The 2,105-nt window shown below is 49.9% G+C and overlaps 1 protein-coding gene across 1 annotated transcript; it reads right to left on the bottom strand.

Moving 5' to 3' along the window:
* Nucleotides 1-1,147: 1,147 nt before the first annotated feature.
* Nucleotides 1,148-1,787, bottom strand: LOC108509804 (feather keratin Cos1-2-like). Its single transcript, XM_017839384.1, has 2 exons — nt 1,732-1,787; nt 1,148-1,468 (listed from the first exon to the last, which is right to left on the bottom strand). Exon 2 carries the CDS (start codon nt 1,445-1,447, stop codon nt 1,148-1,150), a length of 300 nt encoding a protein of 99 aa, XP_017694873.1. The 5' UTR covers nt 1,448-1,468; nt 1,732-1,787.
* Nucleotides 1,788-2,105: the final 318 nt, after the last annotated feature.

Here is a 2,105-nt window from a genome sequence, read left to right as displayed (position 1 = left end):
TTCTTTCTTTCTTTCTCTCTTTCTTTCTTTCTCTCTTTCTCTCTTTCTTTCTCTCTTTCTTTCTTTCTCTCTTTCTCTCTTTCTTTCTCTCTTTCTTTCTTTCTTTCTCTCTTTCTCTCTTTCTTTCTTTCTTTTTCTTTCTCTCTTTCTTTCTTTCTTTTTCTTTCTCTCTTTCTCTCTTTCCTTCTTTCCCTCTTTAATTCATCTCTCCATCTTGAATTTCTCTCTTCCATTTCAATCTACCTCTTTATCCAAAACACCCTGCCATGTGTTTATATAGTAAGGCATGGACTAACATATCAATTTCCAAGCCAGGTATCTAATTTCCTACTAACACATTCTGATTGTTTGCAGACTCTCTGATTTTTGTTGTTCCTTTCAACTGTGAGCAGTTATGAATCTTAAGTGATTCTTCCCCTTAAGGATGGGACTCCACAGTCTGTATAACTTGATTATGGCAGATACTGATCCCAAACTGGGAATCATCTGATCCCTGGATGTCTGGACAGCACCTGGGCATTGCCAGGTGCTAAAGGACTGTAGGAGGTATGGATGTCATCTGCCTTTGAGCATGTGTGCTGCTCATGGACCATGAACAGGGTAATGTAGGGGAGGAAAAGGAAGAGATCGGGTTGTGGGCTGTCCCCACATATTGTTTTTTCCAATCCCCACTTCTTCCACTGTTTGAAGCCTCTTTCCCTGGAGGCCATTGGCCATGAACTAGCCAAGGATGTCTTCATCACCTCAAAAGGGAAAAGGCATGATATAAAATCCACTGCAAGGAGTCTCACTCCTTGCTTTTCCACCTTTTACCCTTAGGAGACTAGAAGAGTTGTCATGGAAAGAAGGAAGACTTGGAGGCCAAGGTTTGGATGCACAGCTTTAATGAGTCTAAAGCAGAAGAGGAGTTGGCTCATAGAGAGCACCAGGGACAGCCGTTAAGATGCAGTGGAGCTCCTGCAGGGTGTCCATCTGCCTGCCCTGGGCTGGCCTGGTAAGACACAGAAAGCAAAGGAAAGAGACAGAAGAGCAGGAAGAGGAAACATCACCATGAAGCTCTAAACGCAGTGTCCCAAAGCTCTATCTCTGGCCCAGCCCCATGTTGTGAGGTCTCGGAGGTTCTTGCCCCAGGACGTTGCCAGCAGCTTTAGCAGGGCCGACACCTGTAGCGGTTGGTGATGCAGGAGAGGTCAAAGCCCCCGGAGTTGATGGGCACTCCGTCACAGCTGAGGATGCTGCCAACGGCAGCGGAGGTGGAGGATCCCACCACAGTGTTCTGTGGGAAGGAGCTGAGGATGGGCCCGGGCAGGGTCACCACAACGGGAGAGGGCTGGATGGCAACGACGGAGTCCTGGCACTGCCTGACACAGCACTCATTGCAGCTGTTGGCCAGCGGGGTGGGGCCGCAGGGCTGGCAGCAAGGGTTGCAGGGCTGGCAGCACGACATGTCTCTGGCTCACAGGGGCACCTGGCACACAGGGCAGGGAGAAGCACAAAGCAGACACACATGAGAAGCAGCCCTGCCCCCAACCCCCCTGCAGACAAGGCACCTCCTGCCCCACATGACACTGCCCAGCCCAAAGCCCAGCAACCACCTCAGCCAAGTCCCAGCCTCTCTCTGCACAACACCTTCTCTCCCCTTCCCTCTCCCAGCAGAAGCAGCTCCCAGCCCTGGCCTAGCACAGCTCATATCAGCTGTAGCAGGCAAAGAAGAAGGGCTTTCCCACTCACCTGATTCCCGAGGAGAAGGAGGTGAGAGAAGTGGATGCGAGAGCAGAGACTTGGGCTGCCTTTTATAGCAGTCCTGCACTGCCCCAGGCCCACAGGCACCTTTGTACAAGTCATAATTTTCTGACCAGCTCATGTCAGTTGTGAACCATCCCAGCTAATGGTAGGGGCTGTGTCCTTGTTTTTCTGCACTGCTGCCTTTTCATTTCCTCACTCATGTCAAGTGCTTTCTTCTATGCAAACTTCTGTAATTGCCAACATTAAAGGCCCGTGGATTTCTGGATCTAAAAGACGTCAGTGCATGCATAAGGATCAGGTTGTGGTCTGATATCACTTGTGGGCAGGTGATGTTCACCTAGGTCATTTCTGAGAGTTTG

The sequence above is a fragment of the Lepidothrix coronata genome, unplaced genomic scaffold (genome assembly GCF_001604755.1).
Source record: "Lepidothrix coronata isolate B3197 unplaced genomic scaffold, Lepidothrix_coronata-1.0 Scaffold406, whole genome shotgun sequence".
Lineage (NCBI taxonomy): Eukaryota > Metazoa > Chordata > Aves > Passeriformes > Pipridae > Lepidothrix > Lepidothrix coronata.
The sequence above is the reverse complement of the archived record's forward strand: the minus strand, read 5'-3'. Positions and strand labels throughout refer to the sequence as shown.